This window comes from Oryctolagus cuniculus, chromosome 1, assembly GCF_964237555.1.
Source record: "Oryctolagus cuniculus chromosome 1, mOryCun1.1, whole genome shotgun sequence".
Lineage (NCBI taxonomy): Eukaryota > Metazoa > Chordata > Mammalia > Lagomorpha > Leporidae > Oryctolagus > Oryctolagus cuniculus.
In genome coordinates, this window is record NC_091432.1 from 161,460,026 (window position 1) to 161,473,042 (window position 13,017).

General features: G+C 42.6%; 1 protein-coding gene across 5 annotated transcripts in view; it reads right to left on the bottom strand.

The window, feature by feature from the left end:
- The window catches only part of PIP5K1B (phosphatidylinositol-4-phosphate 5-kinase type 1 beta), a 393,421-nt gene that overhangs the window by 65,787 nt on the left and 314,617 nt on the right, over positions 1-13,017 (bottom strand). For all 5 annotated transcript variants that reach the window (XM_051846326.2, XM_008256190.4, XM_017341676.3 and 2 more), the window contains one exon: positions 1,379-1,534. In XM_051846326.2, coding sequence (XP_051702286.1) covers positions 1,379-1,534 — 156 coding nt within the window. The remainder of the gene's footprint in view (positions 1-1,378; positions 1,535-13,017) is intronic.

Here is a 13,017-nt window from a genome sequence, read left to right on the forward strand (position 1 = left end):
CAGTGAGAGAGATACAGAGAGAAAGGTCTTCCTTTTTGCCGTTGGTTCACCCTCCAATGGCCACTGCGGCTGGCGTGCTGCGGCAGGCGCACCGCACTGATCCGAAGGCAGGAGCCAGGTACTTATCCTGGTCTCCCATGTGGGTGCAGGGCCCAAGTACTTGGGCCATCCTCCACTGCACTCCCTGGCCACAGCAGAGAGCTGGCCTGGAAGAGGGGCAACCGGGACAGAATCCGGCGCCCTGACCGGGACTAGAACCCGGTGTGCTGGTGCCGCAAGGCGGAGGATTAGCCTATTGGGCCGCCGTGCCGGCCGCCATTTGTATATTTATAACATCATTCGTGGGCCACACAAAATTATCAGCTTAAAAGTTAGCCTGCTAGACCTCTATTGTAGTTCAAGTTGTGCACCTGTGGTTGCCTTCGCTGGGCCAGAGCAAATGACTTCGTGGGCCTTACATGGCCTGCAGGCCGGAGGTTCCCCACCCCAATGTGAAATGTCACCTTCTTTATTGGATTAGAAAAGGACAAACAAGCAATCAACTCGATAGCTAGGGAGAGGAATGTGATAAAGTTCAGCATTCGTTCTTGAAGAGCGAACTCCCTTGACCTGGTTATGAGGATCAACTACTGCAAACTTCTTTTTCCATGGTGAAACATTAGATGAATTCCCTTTAAAATCAGTCACCACTTCTATTCATCAATGAATGCAAAATCCTGGCCAGCAAGCAATAAAGAAAAGATACAGGTCCATACAGGAGCCACAGACAGCACATCCAATTCTTATCAAGTTTAAAATCCGCAGAAGCAGTACATATTGTACATGTCCTCAAAAATTTTTTTTTCCATAAATCTTCCCTCTGGCTTTCTGTTAGTGTCCTTTTGAGCATGGACTGCAATCTTTTTTTTTTTTTTTTTTTTTTTTTAAGATTTATTTATTTATTTGAAAGGCAGAGGTACAGAGAAGCAGAGGAAGGGAGAGAGAGAGAGATGTCTTCCATCCATTGGTTCACTCTCCAGATGGCCACAATGGCTGGAGCTACGCGGATCAGAAGCCAGGGACCAGGAGCTTTTTACAAGTCTCCTATACGGGGGCAGGGGCCCAAGGACTTGGACCATCTTCCACCGCTTTCCGAGGCATAGCAGAGAGCTGGATTGGAAGCAGAGCAGCCAGGACTTGAACCGGCGCCCATATGGGATGCCGGAACTCCAGGTGATGGCTTTACCTGCTATGCTGCAGCACCGGCCCCACTTTAAAATTTTTAACTGATACTCTTTCTTTCTTACAGTAGGTATTTTATAATTTTTGTACTGTGAATTTACATATATAAACTAGTCATAAGGACCTTTAATGTCTTAAAAAAGTCACATGTGTTTACCTTCTTCATCAAGGCTACTAAAACTCTGTCCTTCGGTCAGCAGATCTCGCTTCTCATCCTTCCATTCCTGGCTAATGGAGGACACGATCTCCTGAGAGGTCGCCTTTAAGGCGGCGATGGAATTGCACCGCTTCTTAGAAGGTGAGGCCTTCAAAACTAGAGAGGACGAGGGAGACATAAATCAAAGCACTTACTGTAAAGCCGTGTTAGAACTTTATCAATGAAATTAATATTTTACTTGTTATTTATGGATATGTCATTATCTAAGTAGATGGCAAAAATCTTATGTGATAGGGAGATGAAACTGTTTTGGCCATATTATTTGTCCAAAATGACTTGACCTAAGTCAGAATATTCTAGAATGAATTACAGTTGAAATTTCTCTCCAGTTTCCAAAATCAGGTCTCATTTAAGGTGAAATTTAAATGTTTTCTTGCCAAAGAATTATTTTCCTTCCTCCACACCGTGTTTTCCTAGTGCTGGGAGGAGACCGGGTAGATGGGTGAACGCAGATGGTGAAGTACGAAGAATTCTCACGACCTCACTTTTATTAACTTGGGACTGGGAATTTCTAAAGAGGCCCATGTTTAATCTTAGACACACAGTGCCCGATTTAGCCAAGTTACTTCAGGCTGCTTTTTCCTTTCTGTGACTTTCCACTGAAATGTTCTACTCTACGGGTCTTGTGTAGCATCAGACGCCTAATTCACTCTTGATCTTTGTCCAGAAAGACCTCTGCAATCTGAGCAGTGTGTTGGGAACTGGACCCACACCAAAGTCCTTCACCATCCATCCATCACGCTTGCTGAGGGCTGTGACTTTGCACAGGACATGTTGCTGGGGGCGGCTTAGACTGCGGGCAGACCAGCCCTACCTATATTCATTCTTTGCTGCAATAATTCTTCTTGGCTTAATATTGTCAGAGAATTTCCGTGGAGGGTAGGAAGGAAGATGAGGCTTATCTATTATGCTTTTGTAGGGATTTACTTTTTTGGTAGTACCTCTCTCCTTTGGAGCTTGCACAAAGGGGTAACCTGTCGGCAAATGTACTGGGCTTACTGTGCTAGCCTTGGGAATCTCAGAGCTTGGATGACACTGCTCATCTGTGACCTTCCTCCAGGCAGCCTGTGAGCACTTAACTGGAGAAGGACTATGGGACACACAAATGAAAGCTGGAGAGAGGGCAACGTCTCTACTTTGAAGTAGGGAAGGTTTGTCTTTCCCTTGAGCAGTCTTAGCACGACCGCATCAATAACTTCATCTTCTTTATCAGTAAGGTCTGTGGAAGAAAGCTTTGGAGTCTGGAAGCCAATATTCACAGAGCAGACCTCACATTCTCCACCCCCGACCCGGCCCTTGTACAGGTACAGAAACTGAGTTCCTAGAGCTAGCAAGCCCATACTGCACGTGTTCTTTTCCCTTGGTGGCTCACTTTCTACCTCTTCAGCATTCCATTTTCTGGTGAAAATGAGGGGGAAAAAGACAAAGCTAAAATTTGCCTTAGTGAGAAAGAGAAAGAGTGAGGTTTAAAAACTCATCAAAATGGATTTTAATAATAACAAAGTTGGCCAAATAAGTGTGTTTTCCTTAACTCCCCTTTCTATCAAACAGTGGTTTCCCATTTTTTACAGGTCTCTAGGAATAAGCCACACTCCGGCTTCTGCCTGAACACTCTGTTGACTTTCATGAATATTTTATAAATTTTTATAAACTCCTATCTTTCAATATAATAATGTACATCTAAGTCAGAGGATATCAGGTGCTATTTGGGGACCACTCAGGGTCCCTGAGGGTTCTCTCAGAACATCTGCAAGGTTAGAACTACTTTCACGGTAATGTTATGCTGCCATCACCTTTTTTAGTCCATTCTTGTGCACAGGCGGAGTTTTCAAGAGGCCACATGACCTGTCCTATCAAAAACTGAACTCAGAAGCAGAAGTAAGACCCCACTACTCAGCCAGCCTTCAGAGATTCAAAAAAAAAAAAAAAAACAAAAACACACAAACAAATGCAAAATAGCATCATTCTTTATGCTCAACTCCTTGTTCTGAAAATGTATTTTTCATAAATATTTTTGTGAAATAAAAAAAATTTGTTAACATTGAGTTACATTAACATGCATTGTTTTTTGTTAACAGTTTTTAATTTCTACTATGAGAAACACAGTATAGCTCACTATAACCCAAATAATCAAAAGCTCTTTTTAAGACACAATAAAGTAGTACCTTTGATATACATGAAGTCAGTAACAGAAATAAAAAAAAGATAATAAAGTAGCCCTGAGCCCAGAAGTTGTGAGAACAGCTTTTCTCCACCATAGCTCTGGACTGAGGCTAATTACCTAAACAGAGAAACAGTGAGGGTCAGGGGGTCAGGAGAGAGTGAGCAGCAGCAAGGGACGGTGAGTGAGGGGAGAGCAGTATGAACAGGCAGACACTCAGGTGAGCTGCACCTGTGTGTGGGGGGAGACATAACCCTTTGCTCACTGTCAGTGTCACATATGCTGAGGAACAGAGAGGACGTGAGGACAAACCTCTGCCAAGGCCACACAGCACCCCAACAAAGAACTGACTTTTGTCTTAAGTGGTCAATTTCTTCCTTAAGGCATGATGCGAGCCACACTCAGCAGATAGGGCTTTGAATTTTGCAGAAACTAAATGTTACAGGGATTTGCTTTGATTGGGAACCTTCATAGCTGGCTGGGTTGCTAGTTACTTTCTTTTGTGCGACAGAAACTCCTGGATTTGTCTTTGGCCAGACCATTGCCAGCCACAGGTATCCTGTGCTCTGCTCCCTTCCAGCATCAGGTTCTGCCACTCAATTGCTCTACACATCACTGCTTTTCAGCTCACCTATCTGCCACTCCAGATTCTCCGATTCATTCCACCCCAGCACATGCTGTTCCTTCTCCCTGAGTCACCCTTCCTGCCTCTCTTCTTAATGAACTATGGCTTATATTTTCAGGGCTGAGTGTAAACATTCACTGATGGGTTATTTAATTGATTGTAATTGAAAGAGTGAGAGTGAGAGATCTGTTCCATCCACTGGTTCACTCTTCAAATACCTGCAACAGTTGGGGCTGCATAAGGCTGAAACCAAGAGCCTGGAACTACATCCAGGTCCCTCACATGGGTGGCAGGGACCCAGACACCTGAGCCATCGCCTGCTGCCTCACAAGGTGCAGCACGGCAGGAGGTGGATTGGAAGCAGAACTGCAGGATGCATCCTAGCTCTCTGATGGTGGTTGCAGCTGTCCCAAGTGGAAGCTTATCCCACAACTCCCTACGCTCAGGGATTAGTTTTAATATATTCTTTCTTGGGGCCGGCGCTGTGGCGCAGTGGGTTAACGCCCTGGCCTGCAATGCCGGCATCCCATATGGGCACCAGTTTGAGTCCCGGCTGCTCTACTTCTGTTCCAGCTCTCTGCTATGGCCTGGGAAAGCAGTGGAAGATGGCCTGAGTCCTTGGCCCCTGCACCCACGTGGGAGACCCAGAAGAAGCTCCTGCCTCCTAGCTTTGGATCAGCGTAGCTCTGGCCATTGCGGCCAATTGGGTAGTGAACCAGCAGATGGAAGACCTCTCTCTCTCTCTCTCTCTCTGCCTCTCCTCTCTCTGTGAAACTCTGACTTTCAAATAAATAAATAAATAAATCTTTTAAAAAAATAATTTCCAATACAATCCCATCAAGGTTGCATGTACTAATGCCATCTCACTAGTCCAAGGTGTTTAAATTTAACTGAAAAGTGATCCCTGTTAAATATAAGGGTGGGAATAAGAGAGGGAGGAGATGTATAGTTTAGGACATGCTCAAGCTGACTTGCCCCAAACGGTAGAGTTAGAAATGTGCCAGGGGATTCCAGTTCAATCCCATCAGGGTGGCATGTACCAATGCCATCTCACTAGTTCAAGTGATCAGTTTCAGTTCACAGTTGATCATAATGAAAGGGTTAAGAGTCAAAAGGATCACATAAACAAGACTAGTGTCTGCTAATACTAACTGAAAGACTTAAAAAGGAGAGAACGATCCAACATGGGAAGTGGGATGCACAGCAGACTCACAGAATGGCAGATGTCCTAAACAGCACTCTGGCCTCAGAATCAGCCCTTAAAGCATTCGGATCTGGCTGAAGAGCCCATGAGAGTATTTTAGGCATGGAAAGCCAAGACACTCGGGCCAAAAAAAAAAAAAAGGCCCTAAATGAAAGAACTCTGCGAGATCCCAGTAGCAAGAACGGGCCATCAAAGGAGGTACCTTTCTCTGAAGGGAGGAGAGAACTTCCATTTTGACTATGGCCTTGTCTAAATAAGATCGAAGCTGGCGAACTCAAAAGACTTCCATAGCTTTGGCAACTCATGACAAAAGCCTAGGGAGATTACTGATGCCATAAACAAGAGTGTCAATTTGTTAAGTCAACAACAGGAGTCACTATGCACTTACTCCTCATGTAGGATCTCTGTCCTTAATGTGTTGTTCAATGTGAATTAATGCTATAGATAGTACTGAAACAGTATTTTACACTTTATGTTCTGTGTGGGTGCAAACTGATGAAATCTTTACTTAATATATACTAAGTTGATCTTCTGTATATAAAGATAATTGAAAATGAATCTTGATGTGAATGGAAGGGGAGAGGGAGCGGGAGATGGGAGGGGTGCAGGTGGGAGGGAAGTTATGGCGGGGGGAAAGCCATTGTAATCCATAAATTGTACTTTTGAAATTTATATTTGTTAAATAAATATGGTCTTACTCTGAGAAAAAAAAATAATTTCCTCTTTAAAGCTCTCACTTGGGAAGATCTGATCTGAGTTCTCTTGGACTACCCACAGCACTGTTTGTAAAAACTCTGTAAGCGGGGCCCACATTGTAGTACAGTGCTTAAGGCCATTGCCTGTAATGCCAGAATCCCCTTGGGTGCCAATTCATATCCTGACTGATGCACTTGTGGTCCAGTTCCCTGCTGATGGCCTGGAAAAAGCAGCAGAGGATGGCGCAGGTGCTTGGGCTCCTGCTGCCACGTACGAGACTCGGAAGACGCTCCTGGCTCCTGGCTCCTGCCTGGCTCAGCCCTGGCTAATGCAGCCATCTGGGGAGTGAACCAGCAGATGAAAGATCTCTCTCCCTGTATCTCTCCCTTTCTCTCTGTGACTCTGCCTTTCAAATACATAGAAATCTTTTTTAAAGAAACAACCCTCTACAACCTTCTACAAGCAATTGCTTCATTACATTAGAAATCTGTTACATGGTCCAATTCTTCACTGAAAACAGAAGGCAAACATTAAACTATTCAAGGAGAAGCTAATTTTCTTGTACATGCAATCTCATCTCACATTGTAAAATGTTTATTTTTAGTTTTTTAGTTAACAGACTCAATGTAGTTCAAACATATAAGCTAAGAATATAATCTATGATATTCCCTTCCCTTCTTCCCTCCTTTCCCTTCTTTTTTTCTTTCCTTCCTTCCTCTCTCTCTTTTACTTTTGTTTATTTTTGAGATGACATATTTCTAATTTATTTTATGGTCAAGGGCTTAACGCTTCACCAGATAAAGAGTTCAACAAGTGAAATGCAAAAAAAAAAAAAAAACCAAACAAACCCTAGTTTAATTTTTTAAAAGTCATCTAGATTAATGCTTAGCATGCTAGGCACAGTCTGTTGAATGAATGCATTATTGTTCTGAAATCTTTGGACATTTGGTTTATAGCAAATAAATGAATGTATTATATTTAGCAAACCCAGTTTTATTACTTTAGACACTTAATTTGGGCAGAGAATTCCAGTGAGAATTCAACAAAATAGTGACTAGTATTTCTAGAAAACATAAGATTTTGTAGACATTATTACATGGGCAGCATGACTCAATTCTGGGGTAGTATGAATGGATTTTTTAGAACAATTCATTTATTTGGAAGGCAGGGAAGACAGAGTTACAGAGAGACAGGGACACACACACACACACACACACACACACACAGAGAGACACTGTTTCACTCTCCAAATGGCCTCAATGGCCAAGACTGGCGCTCCAGCCAGGTCTCCCACATGGGTGGCAGAGGGCCAAGCCCTTGGGCCATCCTCTGCTGCTTTCCTAGGCACATTAGCAGGGAGCTGGATTGGAAGGGGAAAAGCTGGAACTTGAACTGTCACTCAACCCACAATGCTACAACATCAGCCCAAGGTGAATGGACTTCAGTTAAAAAAACAAAACAAAACAAAACAAAAACAAAAACAAAAACAAACCAGACTTTAAGCCCAGATATTATTTTCTTGGTTGGGGGTAGGCTCTTCACTTCAAAAAGAAAGTATGCCTCTAGGATTTAAGAGCTTTAACTACTCATGACTAATAAAACGTCTTAAAGTTGCATTTTAGGTGTCAACTTTGTTAACGAAATTGCTTCTCTTTGAGATGGTGGTGTTTGATGACAATTCCATTCATGCACTGCTTTATTCATGGAACAATGATTGAAGGCCCAGAAAGTGCCAAGAAACGTGTGAAGTGTTGGGATACAGATGCATGAATCAAACAGTATCCACTTCAAAGGAAGCTGAAGTGCAGGGGAGGAAACAAAAAAGTCATGATAGCACAGAGTAGTAAGTGCTACTGGGAAACCCCTGCAGGTGAGTCTGGCAGCAGACCAGGCCAACCATGGAAAGAGTGTTGCAAGCAAGGGGACCAGAGTGCACAGAAATGGGGACAAGGCTTGGACGGCAAGGCATTCGGAGCCCCTAGAGCCAGGAGGAGAGGGTGCAGAAGAGAACTTAACAGGGGAGAGAAGAGACCACATTACAAAGCAACTTAGAAGTCAAGCCAAGAATTCTGTGCACACAGATGTTTTAAAAATTGTAACCTATTATTGATCAGTATGCAAGGGTTTAACAGTAAATTAACAGGAACAGAATCATATTTTAGTTTTTCAGAGTTACATTTTAAATAGCTGCAGGGTAGGAAGACTGGATTGGATGGGGACATAACTGGAGGCGAAGACTGGGGGGGGCAGACTTTTATGCAAACAAATAAAAAGAACACAGAGGCTGAATCAGAAGTGACTCAACAAAAGACGGGGATGGCCTCCAGCTATTTCAGAGTGAAAACTCAAGGAGGTGGTGAGTGACTGGTGGTGGGCGGAGTCGGGAGATGGCAGGAGGGCAGGGATGATGCTGGCATTTCTGGCTTGGCTACCTGAGTGGGTCATGCAGGGTCTGGACAGGGAGCAGCCCAATTCAACCATGGGCACGCAGAGCTGGTGGGATTTGCCTTGCGTGTACCTGGGGAGGCTGAGCAGGCAAGGGGGTTGGTTAAAAGCACAGGGACTGAGCCCCAAGTCTAGGAATTGCAAGAGAAGCCTTAGAAGGCTGGGAAATGACCGAGAGCGAGCTGTACAAGGGGAAGAGACAGACTAGGAGCCTGGACCTTGAGGATTACCCACATGTAAGGGTAAGGCAGACAGGGAAGCCCTCAGAGTATGCCAAGGAGGAGCAAGAGGGGCTGGAGGGGACCAGGAGAACCCAGAGTCGTGGAATGCAACAGAGTTGTTCACAGAGAACTGATGTCAGTGCTCTCAGATACTACAGAGCTCTCAGGAGAGACAGAGAGTTGATCAAGGACTCAAGCACTGATCGTTGACAGGCTCAGAAGGAATACTTCGATGCAGCAGTGGGATGCAGAGTCAAGTGGAGCACACTTAAAAATGACAAGAAATGAGAAAGCAAGACAGCAAGTGCACTCAGCCCTCAGACAGGGTCACAGCGAAGGAGGAGGACGATACAGACTGGAGAGCAAGTCAGAGTGGAGAGGATGAGCAGATTAACACAGAGGCATGGAACCAGAGGAGAGGGCGCCGGTTAAAAATCCCCTGAGCTGAAGGTCATCTCTAGATGTCCTGGATGTGAGTGAGAAGATGGGTCAAGGCATCCTTCCTTCATCCAGCAAACACTTGCAGACACTAGGATACCATCCAAGCCTCACTTAATGCTGGGGATACAGCAGTGAGCCTCTGTGCAAAGAAAGGAGACCAGCACTAACAAGACCCCTAAGTAAAAGCTGTAGATAGATCATGTAGATAGATCATAGATCATGATGAATGTTAAGGGAAAAAAAGGAAGGGAAGCGAATGGAAATTACCTTTCCATTCTGGAAGGACTCAAGGCACTGTCATTACTATCCATGCAATAAGCAAGAACTACAGAAGTACCTGAATGTGCTTGGAACGGGGAAGGACTTCACTCAATAAACAGCGTTGAAACAACAGTTAACCAGGTGGAAAAAATAGGATTCGATCTACCTCATTCTACACACCAAAATAAATACCACACAGATTAAGGAAAAAGTTAACATATGCAATAATCAATACAAAGCAAAAGGGGCAGGTGTTTAGCCCAGTGGTTTAGACATCAGTTAAGAAGCCAACATTCCACATCTGTGTGCCTGGGTTAGATTTCCAGCTTCAGCTCCAGCTTCAGCTTCCCGCCAATGCAGATTCTAGCAAAAAGATGGGGGTCCCTGCTATCCATGTGAGAAACCTGGATTGCATTCCTGGCTTTGACTCCCGGCTGTTCAAAGCATCTGGGGAGCAAACCAGCAGATGTGAGCTGTTTGTCTCTGTCTTTTTGTTCTCAAATAAATGAATATATAAAAAATTTTTTAAAGTAAAAGAAAAATACAAATTAATATTTATCTCATTGCTCAATGGTAAAGTTCTTTGCAAGTGAAAACAAATGACTAAGGAGAAGAATTCTATTTATAAAAACATAAAAAATGAAATATTTAAGAATAAATTTAACAAAACTGCAAATTACACACTGAAAATTACAAAACGTTGTGGAAAGAAACTAATGACATCCCAAGGAAAAATAAAGACATTTCACCTTCAGGAAATGGAAGCTTCAATACTGTTAAAATGGCAATATTCCACCAACTGATCTACAAATCCAGCAAAATTCTTATCAAAATGTTGATGCTTTTTTCTACAGAAACTGATAAGCTGGTTATAAAATTGATATGGAATTGTAAGGGACCCAGAAAAAACAAAACAATCTGCAAAAAACAACTGAAGGACTTAACACTTCCTGATTACAAAACACACAATCGGAAGACGGTAATTAAGGCAGTGTGGTACCAGTGTGTGGGTAGGCATATCAATCAACGGAATAGAAATGAGAATCCAGAAATAAATCCTTCCATTTGTGGCAGACTGGTTTCCAACCAGAGTACCGCGGCAATTCAAAGCGGGAAACAACAGCCTTTCAACTAACAGTGGTGGGGCGACCGCATACACACAAGTTATAGAAGGCAGACGCATTCTACTCCCATCATATTCAAAAACACTGAATCTAAGTGATTCACAGGGGCTGGCACTGGGTCACAAAAGGGTAAGCCTCCACCAACAACACTGGCATCCCGTATCAGAGTGCCTGCTTGAGTTCTAGCTGCTCTGTTTCTGATCCAGAACCCCACTAAAGCACCCGGGAAAGCAGCAGATGATGGTCCAAGTACTCGGGCCTCTGCCACCCATGTAGGAGACCCGGATGGAGTTCTGACCTCCTGGCTTTAGCCTGGCTCAGCTCTGGCCATGCTGCCATTTGGGAACTGAACCAGTGGATAACAGATCTCTGTCTCTGTCTCTCTTTCTTTTAAATAAATAAATCCTTAAAAAAGTGAATTACAGACTTAAATATAACAGCAAAAATTATAAAAGAAAACACAGAGTAAGTCACAACCTTGGGGTTAGGTGAAGGTTTCTTAGATCACACCAAAAGCACCAGAGACTAAAGTAAAAACAAACTAAAATACAGAAAAATGTAAAATGGTTAGATACTACCAAGAGATACTACAAAAAAAAAAAAAAAAAAAAAAAAAAAAAAAAAAAAAAAAAACCTCAAAAGCAAACCAGTAGAATAGAAACAAATACTTCTAAATCACTTATCTGATAATGGACTTGTGTTCAAAATATGTAAAGAGTTCTTACAACTCAACAATAAAAAGATAAATAACCCAAATAAAAATAGGCAAAGGACTTGAATAAACATTTCTCAAAATAAGATATAAATTGTCAATAAGCACATAATAAGGTGTTTAATATCATTAGTCATTAGAGAACTACAAATCAAATGAGATAATACTTTAGCCATTAGGATGGGTAACATAAGATAATAACATATGTTTGTGGGGAAGTAGAGAAATTTGAACCCCCATGCATTGCTGGTGGGGATATAAAATGTCATGAGTTACTTGGAAAAGAGTTTGGCAGATCTTCAAATTGTTATACAGAGTTCCCATCCGACCTAGGGACGTCACTCCCAGAAACATAGCCAAGAGAAATGACAACACGCATGCACACAAAACCTTACACGTGAAGAGTCATAGCAGCAGTGTTCCTAACAGTCCCACTGGAAACAAGTCAAATACTCATCGACTGACGAACAGATACACAAAATGCCCCGTCTATATAACTGAACATCACTCAGCTACAAAAAAGCAGTACTGATTGATGTCACAACACTTAAATCCTGAAAACATTATGTGTAAGTGAAAAAAGGCAAATACAAAAGGTCACTTATTATGATTTCTAGGAAATATCCAGAACTGGTGAAATCACAATAACATGAAGCAAATCAGTGACTGCAGGATGCTGTGGTAGAAGGTGGCCATGAAACGGCATGGTGTTTCTTTTTAAGGTAATGGAAATGTTCTCAAGTTACGTAACAGTGACAGTCAGATAACTCTGTGAATAAACACGTCTCAGGAACACAGAATTGTGTACTTTGAAAGGGCGACTTTATGTATGTGAATTGTATTTCAACCAAACTATGATAAACAGATAATGAAATCAAAATGGAGAAATAAAAAAGTTGTCACCATAGAAGCATGAAAGACAAACTGGGAACATGGGAACATGCAGCATTTTTTGAAAGCTACTGAGGAGGAAAAAAACGCCCTTGGTTGAAAAGGAGCCTCATGGCAGAAGCTTGCTACACAGGGCCTTCAAGTGCCACGCAATCCACAAACCTGCAGCGTTGGAACACAGGGTCCAACTTTGGCACAGGTTTAAGGGAGTTGGGAAATCTTCCTCAAAAATGTGGACATGCCGGCATTCACGCAGGCTTGCAGTCTGAGCAGTGTGTTAGGGGCCATCTTAGGCCAAAAATATCTTGGGCAGAGAACTTAATTTATAGTGGTTTCAACGGGACAGCAAGTTTAAGATATCATTGAGATAGTTTCAAATGAGAAAAAACCAAGTTTTTCTTAGAGTGAAATAAGGGGTTGATATCTTTAATATGTAGAGTTTACATAAATCATCTGGAAAAATAATAAAATACCCAATATAAATGGTCAAATGTTTTGAAGTTCAGCGCTCATGGGGATTAGCAATGGCTAATAAACATGAATAATGGTTGAACCTTACCAGTATTTAAGAAATGCAAACAAAACAAGAAATGAAAAAGCCAATCAGATAACACTGCTGACTTATCAGAGTAGCCCAACTTAAAAAGTACCAAGTAGAGTGCAGACGCTGTGGAAGTGCAAAGCCTGCATGCAGTTACGTGCGTTTTAGACCCCAGCCTTCCTTCTTGGAATCTAGCCCAAAGAAACAGTGCTAAGTTTGGACACAATATTTATTGCAAATGATGTTTGTAAAAATAT